This window comes from Acanthochromis polyacanthus, chromosome 21, assembly GCF_021347895.1.
Source record: "Acanthochromis polyacanthus isolate Apoly-LR-REF ecotype Palm Island chromosome 21, KAUST_Apoly_ChrSc, whole genome shotgun sequence".
Lineage (NCBI taxonomy): Eukaryota > Metazoa > Chordata > Actinopteri > Pomacentridae > Acanthochromis > Acanthochromis polyacanthus.
In genome coordinates, this window is record NC_067133.1 from 4725328 (window position 1) to 4738756 (window position 13429).

Here is a 13429-nt window from a genome sequence, read left to right on the forward strand (position 1 = left end):
TTGCAAAGCATTTGAAATTGTCCAGACATGTTAGGACTTGAAATTTTGGACTCAAGGTGAAGAAAAAATAAGTTTTCAAGCCATTTTCATTAAGTTACCTCAGTTTAAATGAGGTTTTCAATCAACTAATATAGCAATTAGATTTTAAATGACACACAGTATTAAGCTGATGAAACATTATTATGTCAACATACCACTTTAAAATAATGTGTAGACCCTCAGAGATTTTAATTCAGCAATGAGAACAGGTCCCTTGAGTCATTCATTTATACATGAGTGCATGAAGTGTACTTGGTTGATTACTTCTGGCTCAACAAAAATAAGCTTGCATCAATCTTTTGGAGTTGTTACAACTTCTGTTGAAATTATGTCCAACTACAATGAGTTATTGGAATAAGCTTTTCAGGTACTTTTTCTTACCAGTCACCTGATATTGTTCAGACACTTTAGGACTTGAAATCCTGGAGAAAAATGAAGTTATCAAGCCATTTTCATTGTTACCTCAGTTTAAATTAGGCTCTAGATCAACTAATGTAGTAATTACAGTTTAAATTGCACAGAATATTAAGCTGATACAATTATCAACATTATTATATCAACATTACACATCAAAATAACGTGTACACTCTAATAGATTGTAATTCAGTGATGAGAACAGGTCCCCTGAATCATTTATTTATGTATATGAGTGCATGAAACGTACTTGGTTGATTACTTCTGGCTCAACAAAAACAAGCTTGCATCAATCTTTTGGAGTTGTTACAACTTCTAATGAAACAATGTTCCACCACAATGACTTATTGGAATAAGCTTTTCAGGTAGTTTTTCTTACTAATCATCTGAAACTGTCCAGACAAGTCAGGACTTGAAATCCTGGACTCAAGGTGAAGAAAAATGAAGTGAAGCCATTTTCATTAAGTTACCTGAATTTAAATGAAGTTTTAAATCAACTAAAGCAGTAATTAGAGTTAAAATGACACACAGTATTAAGCTGGTGCAATTATCAACATTATTATGTCAAAATAACACATCAAAATAACACATCAAAATAACGTGTACACCCTAACAGATTTTAATTAAGGTCCTCTGAATGACTTGCACGAAACATATTTGGTTGATACACTGGATAAAGCCAGGTTCGAAATTCTTGTTTCATTTTGTTGGCATACTAAAGTCAAAGGTTTTTACAGACTGGATTCTGGATATGTCATTATACCACTCTATAAATCAGAAATACATTCACATTATTTTTAGGAATACAATGTTCTAAACCTTATCAATATAGATAGAAATAAAACTGAGAAGCTTGGTGTATGTTTCAGTGAATATACCTGGGTAGTAGAAGAAAAACGCCTTTTTGAGAGAACAGCCTTTAAAGATATGTATTTTATTTAAAACCTACAGATGCAAATAGACAAAATGTAGTAGGATACACACCTGAATCTGTATTTTGGATGTTTCCTTTACTGCAGTCTGAAAAAAAGACATGATAGTAGATCTCCTAGAATCTGAAAATTTACCAGTAAATGAAAAAAACAACCCATGTTTTTGCTCCTACTCCAAGCACTTTTTTTTACTTGATTTTTCTTTTATAACACTTTATTAACAGAAATAGTGTTTTTTACTTTGCTACATTTATCTGATATCTTTAGTTACATTACAAATTAGGTTATTTTTATGACACAAGGCTGATGAACTTTTAAAAGATGATTTTTTGCTATTAATGAAACTACATTGCAGTTTATACAAGTACAGCTTAAAATATGAATCAATTAATCGATTACTCAATTGAAAATGAATTGGCAATGTAATTAATGTGATAATTTTAACGCATTTCTCTATCATATCGATATAACATTCAAGTATATAACAGTAACAGGAGAGAACATTTTGCATGGAGTACATTTATTTATAATACTTAAAGTACATTTTGCTGTACTTTTCTTTGAGTAACATTTTATAAGCACAACTTTTACTTGTATTTTAGTACTTTTTCTTCAGTAAAACTCCTGAATACTTCCTCCAATGGTGCCCACAAAGCAACAAAATGGAAAAAAAAAACTATTCAACTATTCAATCTACGGTCTTAGTCCTGATAAAATCCTGACACGGAAAAGTTTAGTTATCCCCTTTCTATCCGAACACATAGAACAAACTTACTCGCCATATTTTCCTGCCTGAAAATCTTTCGGGCTTGCAAATAAAGTGGCACTCCCCCCTCCAAAATCCTCTCTCGGTAGCTATTGGTTTCAGTTCAGGAATTTCAACACATGCCCCAGCAGACCACAATCGACAAAGCTCAGTCAGTCTTATGAAATGACTGTAGGGTGTAGGTGAAGCCCGCAGACACAACCACCAGCTATTAAAGAGGAATTTAAACAGAGTGTGCAATGTAGTTATGGATATACACCAACACCTTAGAGCGCCAAGTATCTTAAAGCTTTACGATTACAGGTAGGATCTGTGTGAACGCTGGTAAATATGTAACAGAAAGATACCATTTGTTGAAACAGGCTGAACGGCAGTAAACTCATATTGATCTGTGTGCGCTACAGGTTTATTACAAACTTCACAAATATTAGTGATTACAAAAAAAAGCTGTTTAACGTCACCCTCCATATGGCACAGCAGATGTGAGGTTGTTTCAGCATGCACATACAGTATAATAAGAGAAGACAGATTGGGGCTATGACATACCTGCATTTGTTCCGATCTGTGATGATTACCTTTCCAAGAACTGCCCTCATCTGCCGTGGGACTGCCAGACCTCTGGGGAAAAAAAAAAGGTTTGCAGTCAGGCAGATAATCAATATCTGACTGTGCAAATGTAGAAAACTCACATCCACAGACTTTTTTTCAATGTGGAATGTGGAATATGTAGTTAAGCATTAACATATTAGGCAGGTGGAAACCACAGGGCACGATTGTACTGCAGTGGATTATATTGTGAAGGAGAAAAGGTACTTAATGCAGTGTGCATACCATTGTGGGGTTTTATCGCCCTCTTCCCAGCCCTCCATATACTGTTAACGTTCTCTGTGCTTTGAAACATCCCAATGAGGCTCTTATTCAGTATATTTCCAACCAGTGACATAAAGTTTAATCAAATTCCCTCAAACAGAAGATGGTTTTAGATGCCTAAATCAAGACGCAATTCTTACCAAATGTTTTTCATCCTTGTTCCTCGACCAGCCTACCTGTAATGAGGTGGAGGAGTGAGCTCGAGATAGATGTCCACTGCTACCGTAGTGCCATTCTCTGTCAGTGTCCGCTGTGTCTAACCACTCTCTGGAGGGAAACCTGCTCAGGGAGTGGCTGAAACAGAACAAACAGGTTATCAGTGTGTCCGATCTAATCAAATTCATCCAATCTGATGGTGTACAAGAAAAAAAGAAACCTACTTGGAAAATACTTTGGGTCATTTTGGGTGATAATCAGTATTACCATACAGGAAATTCTCAGTTAACATAAAGTCCTGCACCTCTATGGAAACACCACAACATTGGCTAGAAGTCATAAGATCATATATCATATAAAAAAGATAAACTAAAGTTGAATTTATTTGATCTTTAATTTTACAAAAACTGGAATCAGGTTGGTGGCCCTATATACTATAGAAATTGTACTATTGCGCTTCAACTCTGCAAAGATATTTCACCACATTAAATATATCTTCCAATAACTTGCTTCTTTGTATTGTCTTTCTGAGCCATGCTGCATTTATATTGATGATGTGTTGACTTGACTCCCATCTGCTCTGCAAACACAGCCTGCAGTTCACTCGAATCGTCTGCAGCTGAGTCAGTCACGTCTCCTCCTCTGGGGCAAAGCATTTATTTCTTGAGTATTTTTAAACAAGTATGTAGACTAAAGTGATTTTGATGAAACATCCATTTTAATGGAATTGCACGTCGCAGAGTTTAAACACTGTTGGAAAGTTTAAAATCCAGTGATTCTTTCTGTTCTGGCTCTGGTAAATTGTGTAATCTTGGCATTGTGTAATCTTAGAAGTTGTCATCCTTTCACAGGTTTTGGGCTACAGAAGGCTACGTAAATGTGAATTAGCTTGTTCATACCAGTTTTTTTCATCCCTTGTAGAGTAATGGGAGTCTGACCTGGCTGGTTTGAAGAGCTCCTGTCTCCGAACAGGCTGCTGGCTCTGTGGTCGTCCCATGTGGCCCGGACCCTCCCTCTGATGGATCATTTTGGCCTTTGGCAGGTCAGCCATCATGGCGTACTCCTCTCTGTTCCGTCCTGTGGACCCCATCGACATTTGGCCTGACTCCGAGGACTCCATGGAGCTTTGGGAGGAGGTATGCCTCTGCAACTGAACCTGAGGTGAAGGAGATGGGCTCCGTGCACGTTGTGAGGTCCTCTTGTCAAGAGGAGAGGAGTAGTGATCTTCACGGCTATGTCTACCATTACCCAATCTGATGCTGCCAGAGCTCCTGGGTTTTTCCAAGGTGACAAAAGCAGTTCTGTTGCCATTTGTGGCGTGTCGAGAGGGTGAAGCAGAGCGAGATAACGAAGAGCTGCGGAGGGAATGAGTTGATTCCTTCCACGAGTGTGGTGAGCGACTGGAGTCAGGTTTTGCATCATTGTGAGTGTTTTTTCTCTGAAAGGAACGACTGGAGTCTCCATTAGAGGCAGTTCTGAGGATTGAGTAGCCTGGTGGGTCATGGTTGCCTCTTCTAGGAGAGGAGTTGCGGCTGATTTGAGTCCTGCTATTAAAGGAAGTTCCAATTTCAGATGTCCGTACCACACGTTGGTCAGGAACATCATAACTTTTCCTTAAAGCCACTGAACTGTGACTGTCACAACCTCTGATTGAGTTGTTAGATTCAGATTTGCGCAGCAGAGACTGGGAAGGAGGTTCGTAGTTTCTCCTTGAAGGGGAAGAGTTACGACTTTCATAGCTACGACCATGTAATGAGCCACCGGTGTCTGTTTTCTTAAGTTGGTACTGAGAAGGATTTTCATAGTCTCTCCTTCTAGGGGAGGAAGAACGGCTCTCCCGACCTCGACTGACACCAGCAGTACTTGATTCAGTCTTACGGAGTATGGATTGACTTGGTTTGTCATATCCTTGTTTAGATGGGGACACAGTGGGAGCTTCATGTTCTTGATCATTCAGTCCATTTCTTGCTGTTGGGTTACGCAGCAGAGCCTGGCTTTCAATATCATAACCTTCTCTTATGGGGGAGCCACAGCGTCCATGGTGACTACGTCCATTTAAAGACAGAACTGATTCTGATTTACGAAGGATTGACTTGCTAGATGAGCTGTAATTATTCCTTGTTGGTGAGAAACTGGGTCTGTCACGCAAACTGTCTGAAGTTCTCCGAGATGGAGAGGCAGTGCGACTGCTGCTAACATGTCCATGAGATAAACTAGTACTGCTTTCAGCTTTGCGAAGAGACATTTGGCCGAAAGACTTATATTCCCTCCTCGACGGAGATGAGCTTCTGCTGTCACCATGCTGACCGCTTAAAGACCCATTTTCTTCTGTTTTCCGCAAGGCACCCCTAAAATTGGATATAGTGCTGGATTGGGCTTTGACTGGATTAGCAAATGATTTGAAGTTTCTTGGAAGAGTCCCTGATTCAACACGTCGCCCATGTGTCCCTTGCAAGGTGCCTCTAGATCCTGACTCTGTCCCTTTAGACCACCCTCCACCATCAAAGTTATGCCTGCTTAGTGAAGCAGTCGACTCACTGCGCCTAAATAGTGAGTTTCCACGTGATGGAGAAGAAGAGCGAGATTGAAGAGCCGAGCCTTGCCTTGAGGAATCATAACGCCCTGACTGTTGATAGGAAGAGCTGTGAGAAGATGGGTTTCCTCTGCCATATGCAGTGCTGAAACCCTTTCGGGAACTTGTGGCCAGCGACTCTGCTATCTTAAAAGGAGTAGGGCTTGGAGAGCGAGGGCCAACTTGTGCCTCAACCTCAACTGCAATTTCATAAGGGTCAGGAGGAATTTCCACAGGCAGCTCCTCATTCAGATTCTCTGGTATCGGCCTTTCTGAGGCCACACCAAGATTGGGATTTCTGAAGGGGATGGTATCTTTGGGCTCAACGTTTCTGCTGTTGAAGATGGGATGACCTCTCTCAAAATGGCGGTAAGGAGCAGGTGGGCTGTTATCCTGAAGAGAACGGACGCCTGCTGCCCTCCCCAGAGAGAAGTAGCCACTTTCACGCCTCTCTCTGTCTTCTTTTAACTCTGACGACAGAAATAGAACGAATATGAGATAACAGAAATAAGAGATGCTCACATCAAAGTTCAACCACTGAGGAACTACCTGAGGTTTCCTGACACAAACCTAGCTATATTGTATTACTGATAATTGCTCTTGGACACCTCAGCTGGTGACAGCAAATAGTATTGCCAAGTAAAGAACACCTCTGCTGTAACTGGATATAGATTGGTCAAATGCTTTAAGTCGTAGGTTTACTGAAGACTCAGTCTACTACAACACGGAATATTTAAGACTACATATGTTCAAATAAGAGATCAAGTGCTGCATTTGTTCTTGTCCTGAATACATTCCTTCAAAGCAGTGCATCTTTTTCAGCTCTTTGTAATAAACCGCCTCTACCAAGAAATTGATAATAGGTACCTGAGCGTCTACTGAAGCCGTCTCTGCTTCGAGCTTCATCCATCCAGGCCCGAGGGTTGGGTCGGTGAGGTGGAGGGTCAAGTCGGGTCATGGTGCGTTTGGTCGAACGTATCGGCAGGTAATCGTCTTCTGCACTGACAGAGCCACTGAACTCTTGGTAGTCACTCTGGTCACGACAGCTATGTGGAAGAGGAAATGGGAGAAGAATGATGAGAGCAGAGGTGGGAAGGTGAGAGATTAAGAGAGAGCCAAAGAGGAGGCGCTACAATACATACCATAGAGCAACAAATTAATGAATCGTACATTATTGAATAGTTACAGGTCAGAGAATATGGTGAACTAAAAAACATCAGAAAACAGGACTACTATATCCAGCATGTTGAAACACCTAAAATAAATATTACGATCTAAGGTTAGGGTTGGGTTAAGTTACCTTCCTGGCTCTCCTAAATGTCTTCCTCCAACCATCCAGTATCCTTACCTGTCTGTGCTGTCGTCGTCGTCGTCGTCGCCGTCACAAATATAAAGCTCACAGTCAGGGCTCAGGATGCACAAAGAGCTCTCCTCATAACCCAGACGACCTCCATTGACACCACAGTAGCTGCTCACCACCGACAGACCGTCAGAATCCTCCTGATAGGTTGACAAGGAAAGACATCAGCCAATCACAGCGTCACGGCAAACTCCATCTCCCTCCAAGTCACAATCGAAGAAGTACTGACGCCACTCTTGACAATGGTTTTGTGTATAAACAAAGACGGTGATTGCCAAAGAGTCAATATGATTTCTTTTACAGAAGAGTGACCTTACATGTTGCACATAAATCCTAGACCTCTCTGACCAGCTTTGTCTCCTAAAATCGAGGGTTCGATGAATAGTGTCTGTCCCCTCTGTCCTCTCTGAGAAACACTCACATGTTCAGTCTGCTGTACGATTAGGGTTACACCTCTGTAACTCGACCTGGCTCGTGGCTTTCCTCATTAATACTTTAGTACTTTTTTTTTCTTGCCATAATACCTTATCTTGAACTACCCTGTCTTAAAAGAGGATCTAAAACTGCCTCAAAATGTCATAAAATGGCACCAATCCCATCAACCTTGAGGAAACCACCAGTAAGATACCAGAGGAACTATAGTAGTACAGTTCACTATACACTAGAAATTAGTAACTATTAGTGTCACCACTTAATAGTATCACAGAAGCAGAATGGATAGACAGTAGCAGCAGTTGTGACAGTTTTAATACTGTACAGAATCATGACCATCCTTTCTGTACATTGCACCTCTGTCTAATATTACAAGTGATTCCCAAGAGGGCAGTAAGTGATCCAGCTTCGTTAATTTATAATAGGAGCCACTACTGCCGCCCTGCTCCACGTCACCCCCTCTCATTCTCCATCTCTGACCTTTTCTTTTTTACTTACAAGCAGCCAAGACTCAATTGACCTCACTAACTGTGTTTAATGCTGTCTGCATTTGAGCAGGGAGTGCTTTATTCGCTCATCCGTGGGAGCAGATTTTTGGGTCAAGCAAGTACTTTTGCTTGAGAGAAGTCGTACTTGGAGAACATTTCGTTTTCAGTTCCAAATCATGAAACTCAATTTCTGAACTACAAAGCAGTTCAAGGTAAGTCAAGCAACACAGCAGTACTTACTTATTTCACTGACTTAGCATCTAACCTCATTGTCGTGCGTATTTCACCTGTGATCTCTAATGCTCTTGTCTTCCTGTGTCTCTTCAGTTCCAACTAATCCCATCTCTCAGTACACGCTGTACTCTGGGTTTCTCATTTGCACCTCTCCTCCAGGTTACCTAGCTGCCTGGTTCATCTCCCTCCCGCGTCTCTTCTTTCTTACCTTGCTGCTGGTGTCTCTTTCCTCTGCCTGGGATGGGATTGGCGTTAGAAAAACTCCTTTGCTCGACCCAGTCCCATTTCCAATCCCATCGGCAGTCCCAGTTTTAGCCCCATGTCCAGCCCCAGGTCCGGGCTCCACTGGAGATTTCTGCTGTGGTGCTACCTCGGAGGCCTCCCCTGCGATGGTGTGCAGGTGCCTCTGGCGGAGGCAGTCGTGGCAGCGGGAGGGGTCGAAGATGTTGGGCTGGAACTTGGGGCAGATGGGCTCATCGCCGGAGAGGGACATGGTGAGTGTGGAGGGAGAACCTGCCCACTCATTGCATCCCACAGAGAAAACTAAAGAAACAATATCACATTAAAATACAGTACAACAAACAGTTAAACACTTGAATAACAATGTATGTAAGTCTAATAAAATCACTCAGACTTTAGGGGAAGATGCTGGTGTTTCAGAACTAAAATATCTTGCAGGGAACCTTCCACAACCAAGTGCAGGATGACATAAGAAAAAGCAAGATTATCACAAAAATTTCCTGTAAAAAACTCTGTTCTGTCGAGTCTTGCAGTGACATTCATCAGCTGCTCTGAGCGCATGCTAAAGAGGGTGTTTAATGGTTCATCTAAAGCAGAACTGTTAAGCTATGCGATAACTAATCACACTGAAGGACAGTGAAACACTATCCAGTGTGAGCACTGTCAAAGCGCTCCAGAGAAGCATTCCTACAAACCACAAATCACATGCACTGTAATTTAACAGCCTTTACATGCATGAGACTCTAATAATACATAAAATGTAATTTAACCTACTAAGACTGTAAAAAGCAGCAGCGTGAAAATAGTAGAAAATAACGTCAGACGTAAAAAGGTTGAGAAAAATGACAAATACCCGACTAGAGGATCTCCTGCTGTCAGCTCCACTTTGAATGTGTCATTAGGAGTTTGAGGATGAGCTGTCCATCAGACCCCCATCAGGCACATGCCTCCTCTTCCCCATGTTCTCTATCCTCCTGGGCTGCCAAACACCCAAACCAATCCCGATTGGCTGCTCTGACAATGAGTGAAACTGAAGCATCCATGACAGCCATGGTGGCTCTCAGTTACCACGGGGGAGCTCCTGAAGCACACACAGCCTCGAACCAACATGGAGCCAGTGGCCTGCTGGTTCCTCTATTGAGCGGTTGTATTAAATATCATGGGCTTTAGAAAGCGAAATGAAACGCTCATGCTACCGACAGCTGGCACACGCTGGCTCAGGTTAACGTAAATAAATAAACACTGGTGAGATGCGGGTGTTTAACATACATAAGAACCACTGGCTGTGCAGGAGAAGGCTCTGCACGTTAGCAGCGAATTCATTTCTCCTTTAGATGATAGCCAGGTGATACTGAGCCGTGAGGAAACGGAGCTAAGGGTTGATTTCCTGATGTTCTACAGAGGATGTTGACAACAGCATCAGGTTTCCTATTAAACAATAGCAGCACAGAGGGACAAAATTCCTCACAGAGCACAGTGACAGAATGTGACGTGACTGCAATATGAGTTAGAAAAGATGAATATTTCCTTTAATCAAATACAGTGAAGTTTGTTCAGAAATAACGCTACAAAAATAGCTGAAAAATGTACAGTTTTGACCACGAGATTTCAAGAGGCAGGTACTTTGGAAAACACGGAGCATCAACTTCAAACACTTCTCCTGCTCAAACACAGGGGCATAAATACTCCAAATTTATTTACACACAAGATCAAGTCTTCAGGATTTGACACTCTTTCAGTCCTGATGATGCACCTTCTTCCCAGTCTGCCGACGTCTCTGCCGCTTGCTGGTCTTTCCGCCTTTGTGTTTGCTCTCAGTGATGGCAGGCCTCTTGTCTGTTGGACGGCCCTGTCTGCCTCGGCCTTCCTGCTTCCCTTTCCTCTTCCGCTTGGTGGTGTAAGTGTTAAGCGCCGCCGTCAGGGAGCGGATCCTGCAGCAGCGAGGGGGAGAGAGAGACAAAATACAGCTGGAAGTCAGAGGAGTCATTCAGACAAACTGAAAAAAAAACTTTTAACCTTTTATGGGGCAAGTGATTATGTTTAGTAACTTTCACACATATTAAATATCTGCCTCTCAGTGAGGTCGAGAAGCACGTGGTTTCCACTCAGCCAATCTTAGAAGATCACTCTACATTACAGAACATGACAATGTGTCATTTGACCAATCAGCAGAGGTCTGGGACGTATAAAACTTGGTCTTTTCTCTTAAGTTGGAAAAAGACGGACTTGCAGCTCGGTCCTCTTCCATATTTGCAGTCGAAACTAACCATGGTTAGTTGATAAAACTCACATTTTATGCCTGAGTTGTGCTAAATGATACATACATTTCTTGGATTTTTTTTAACCACTAACGGACAAGAAAATAAAGTCTTATGTCCTCCAGTAACACTCTAGGGCTGAAATTTAGAATTTCAAAGTATTTCAATGAGTGTCCTTTAAAGGGTTACCAGTCACTCACTGAAATACTTTTTGTGGTTCTCCTGTAAGATTGAGTCACTGCAGTTTGATGTTCTATTTCAGCATCATAATATTTTGAGTACAAGCTCAGTACTGCATATATTAGTGCTATCTGTTCATGCTAGAATCGCCAACAAGTTTTTTTTTCCACTATTTGCCTTATTAGATATCACAAAATGGATTTCTCTAGATATTTTAAAGTCTTTTATCTGCGTTAATTTCATTCTGGTGATGGTGTTTACTTTTATTTCCCTAGCTGCAGTGCTTTGGGTGTTTCCTGCTATCACAAAGTGTTAATGTATGAATTAACTGTCATGTCTTAATGTTCATATGTAGAGACCTGGAAGATGAGCAACTTACTTTTTGTTGACAATTGGATTCCCAGCTCTTTTAGGCATTGCATTTGTCTTCTCTTCTTCTTCCCCCTTTTCTTCGGCCTCACTCCCTTCATCAGCCTTTAAGGCAGAGATTCACAGTATTAATGCAGTTTTATCACCTTAAGTGTGATTTATTTCCAGCAGTAAAAGTGACACATCCAAATCCACAAGAACACTGTATTTGAAAATGATTAAAGCTTTAAATGTTCACCTGGTGTGTTGCAGGACCGAGGAGGTGAGCCCCTGTCAGGTCAAGATCACTGATGGTTGTCACGGTAACTGTATGGTTAGGATGGTCGTACTGCACGGACTCTGTTGTAGCGGTTATTGCATCTTCCAGATCATCTTCGGCGTCCGCTGTGAGACGTATCAAAACTTTATGTACAGATTCCAAGGTGTTAAATCGGTGAAACGAGCAGAACTTCCTATTTTACTCACCGAGAGCTTCTGTTCTCTCCTTCAGCATCTTTATGTATTCCTTATGCCTCTGAAAAGACACAGCCAAATTTAACGTCAGGACATACTTTGATTACATGTATTTAAGACATGGAAAACATTATTTACATTTGAGCTCCGTTACTTTACACTTACTTCTTCTCTGACTCTGATCTGCTCTTCCTTGATTTTCTTTCGGATTTCTGCCACTGCTGCTTTCCTCCTTTCCACTTTTCTCTTATGGAAACCAGTAAGATAGTCCCTGAGAGGGTAGCAGGGGAAGAAGCTTAAGAAACGGCTCAGTTGTCAGCAAGTTAGTATGGCACACAGGAGAAAACTTTAGGCAATATCATCTAAATATCAAATGATTCCAGCTCAATCACTGCAATATTTCTATGTTGAGCAGTAGAGTAAAACACATAGTTTAAAAAGACTACATTTCAATTCAAATTATTTCAAGATGCTTTACAGAACCCTCAGAGCAAACCCTAAGGCAACAGTGGCAAGAAAAAACTCCCTTTTAACCAGAAGAAACCTTCAGCAGAACAGAATATATCCCCTTTACGCCTCACAAATCGTGTCCTTTCCCACAGGGTAAGCTGATCTGTTCCAACCCAACAGTGCTTGGAACAGCATCCCCATCTTCCATTCACGAAATTTATCTCCATACAATCAGACCTGAAATTATCTTAAACTCACAGCCTACACTCACTATATATTCTTCATAAATGCAAATATTGATTTAAGTAATTATAAAAATATTAGTTTGAAACTTAATGCTAACTCGATACTCAAACAAGCCAGTGAATGCTAATGCTAGGATGCTAGCAAACAGCAGCAGATGTTCTGAGTGAAAATAAACAAAATAAGCTTACTGTCTGTCTTTGTCGTCAAACGTTATGATGCACTTGTTCTCTCTCTTCTTGGACCCTGGTTTAAATTTACCCTTTTTCGGCTCATTGTTGTGTTTTTTTCTGTTTCTCATGCTGTGCACGTGAGGACTGTGGTCGACACTTCCGGCTTCTCTTATCCAGCCGTACGTTGCTTAAATGTGTCCGACGAGAAACACGAACATAACAGCGCGTTATCAGAGGTAGGGAACGACAACATAGAGCAGGGAAATCTCCTTTTTGTTGTTGTTGCACTTTTGCAAGGCAGAAACTTTGTTTTAAAACTCTTTAGCCTCTCTGACACAGTAAAATCAGAATATTACCTGAGAATATATACTGATTTTTAGATCTGGACCGAGTCTAATGTGGTCCAGGTGAGAAATGTCCATTTTTTTGCATTTGCACACATAGAATAAGTAATTCATAATTCATATAATGTGTTTTTGCAAACTCTTTAGTCTTTTAGAACAATCTGTTTAAGATTTGACAAGTGTGTAGGTAGTAGTTTTAGATCTGGACATGGTTTAATGTGGTTAATGTTAATGCCCTCATTTATGATGCCAGTAAAGCTATTCTATCCTATTACAAAAATTAATAGAGTAACATAGATGTAAAATGTTCACCCTGACTTCTGTTACACCTCTGTTTTTCTCACACACTCATCATGTATCCAGGAATGTCACCTCTCGATGTGAAATGTAATAATCCGTCTCTTTGCCTGTACTCCATCTCCCATATTACACACCTTCAACCATTTACTACACAAA

At 41.1% G+C, this 13429-nt stretch overlaps 1 protein-coding gene and 1 long non-coding RNA gene across 2 annotated transcripts; both read right to left on the reverse strand.

Annotated features, from left to right (window-relative positions):
* Nucleotides 1–2523: 2523 nt before the first annotated feature.
* On the reverse strand, nucleotides 2524–5395 carry LOC127531512 (uncharacterized). Its single transcript, XR_007938627.1, has 3 exons — nucleotides 4116–5395; nucleotides 3198–3315; nucleotides 2524–2769 (listed from the first exon to the last, which is right to left on the reverse strand). It is a non-coding gene; the product is annotated as an uncharacterized LOC127531512 (long non-coding RNA).
* A 4611-nt stretch (nucleotides 5396–10006) lies between these two features.
* Nucleotides 10007–12829, reverse strand: nol12 (nucleolar protein 12). Its single transcript, XM_022215015.2, has 6 exons — nucleotides 12648–12829; nucleotides 11929–12034; nucleotides 11776–11824; nucleotides 11549–11694; nucleotides 11321–11415; nucleotides 10007–10434 (listed from the first exon to the last, which is right to left on the reverse strand). The coding sequence occupies exons 1-6, from the start codon at nucleotides 12755–12757 to the stop codon at nucleotides 10239–10241; spliced, it is 702 nt and encodes a 233-aa protein (XP_022070707.2). The 5' UTR covers nucleotides 12758–12829; the 3' UTR covers nucleotides 10007–10238.
* Nucleotides 12830–13429: the final 600 nt, after the last annotated feature.

What these genes read in the sequence shown, in the direction of transcription:
- nol12 (XM_022215015.2), bottom strand. Translation starts at nt 12,757, where the DNA reads ATGAGAAACAGAAAAAAACACAACAATGAGCCGAAAAAGGGTAAATTT. An exon ending in TTTGACGACAAAGACAGACA is followed by an intron (nt 12,035 to 12,647) that starts GTAAGCTTATTT and finishes CTACCCTCTCAG; the next exon opens with GGACTATCTTACTGGTTTCC. An exon ending in GGAGAGAACAGAAGCTCTCG is followed by an intron (nt 11,695 to 11,775) that starts GTGAGTAAAATA and finishes TACGTCTCACAG; the next exon opens with CGGACGCCGAAGATGATCTG.